This window comes from Daucus carota, chromosome 4, assembly GCF_001625215.2.
Source record: "Daucus carota subsp. sativus chromosome 4, DH1 v3.0, whole genome shotgun sequence".
Classification (NCBI taxonomy): domain Eukaryota; kingdom Viridiplantae; phylum Streptophyta; class Magnoliopsida; order Apiales; family Apiaceae; genus Daucus; species Daucus carota.
Genome location: NC_030384.2, coordinates 30,524,678 through 30,526,195, shown reverse-complemented (window position 1 = coordinate 30,526,195; position 1,518 = coordinate 30,524,678). Strand labels below are relative to the sequence as shown.

Below are 1,518 nucleotides of genomic sequence, written 5' to 3'. Positions count from 1 at the left end.
GGATGAAGATTGCATAACTCATAACATTGAATTACAGGGAAAACATAAGAACATGAAATTTTATTTTGTTTCAAGATACTTGGCTTTCATATAACATACAAAGTGTGTATCCAGATCAAAGGCGTGACATGACTTGTTTGGTTAGCAAACGAGAATCCTGTAACATTTTATCAGTTTCAACAACAGCAAGCTCATGCAGCACCGTGCTGTAAAGATATTTCTTGTTTTCTGCATACACTTGACCGTCCCACTTTTGGCTCGCCAACTCTTTCCCCAGCTCCACCGCTGCTGTCACAGTCTCCTCCACAGTATCATAAGCCGCGTCAATGATGTTCTTGGTCACTGCAGCCTCTGCTGTCACCTTTTCTGCCCTTAAAACAATGTCACGTAGCACAGATGGGCTAGAAATTTTGGCCTTGAGTGTAGCCCAGACATAAGTTGCAGTAATTACCACCCCCCTATCCACTTCACTCATGTATAAAAAACCGTGGTCCTTTCTCATGAAGACGTAATCATGGCTCAGGGCGAGAATGTAGCCAATGCCAGAGGCGTGGCCATTGACAGCAGCGATGGTTGGCATAGGCAGAGACATGAGTTGAGTAAGAAGATGTCTTATCTTCGACATCATGATGAAGAATCTTTGTTTGTTGGATTGAGCCCAAGCTATGTCGATCCCATTGGAGAAATACTTCCCTTCTCCTGTAGTGACAAGGGCAGCAGAAGTGGAAGGTGTGGCTGTGAATTCACAACGAATGCGATGAAGAGCAGCAGAGATGGAGTCTGCAAGAGATGGGTTGAGACGGTGATCATCACTGCCTGTAAGCGTTAGAAAGTAGATGCTTCCTCGTTTTTCTAAGGTGCACATTTCTTGCTTCCTCTTGCAATTTTTATCTTCTCGTTCTGATTATCAACTTAAGGGTATGCATTGAAGGTTCTGGTACATATACTGCACTTGCTCAGACGCACAATTCTTATTTAACACATGCGCTGCAGCTTTATAATGTGTTGTTTTCATCCACTTATCAGAGTGGTAGTTTTAGGATGACAATTTTGATATATAGTTTTACCAACTAACCAAAAATTTAAATGAAAACCCCTGTCGTTTCTCAAGAAGACATAGGGGGTGTATTCAATTGGGATTGTAAAGTATTTTTTTTGCATTCATGAAATATTATGCAGAAATTGTCTTTCATTTGGTGTATATCAGTGTTAAAAACTTAACTTAAATTAACTCTGAACTTGGTTGTGTTCTTTAAAAGCAGTAGTATATTGAGAATGTCAGGAGAGAAAAATGACTGTCATAGACAATAATTAATTCTGAAGTAGATATTTCTCGTGTCTTGACATAGTTACACATCTATTGTTGATTAAGGGGGTGTTTGAATTAAGGTTGAGAATGAGAATTGGGAATGGAGGGTATGGGAATGGGAATGGTATGGTAACCCAAGAGATAGGAAGGGTATGATTTAACCACCTAAAAGGATTGAGGTTCCCATTCCATGACACCAAATAACTAAT

At 40.0% G+C, this 1,518-nt stretch overlaps 1 protein-coding gene across 1 annotated transcript; it reads right to left on the bottom strand.

Moving 5' to 3' along the window:
- On the bottom strand, positions 1-931 carry LOC108217902 (enoyl-CoA delta isomerase 1, peroxisomal). The gene has a single exon (XM_017390807.2). The coding sequence runs from the start codon at positions 863-865 to the stop codon at positions 116-118; it is 750 nt and encodes a 249-aa protein (XP_017246296.2). The 5' UTR covers positions 866-931; the 3' UTR covers positions 1-115.
- Between the last annotated feature and the right edge of the window lie 587 nt (positions 932-1,518).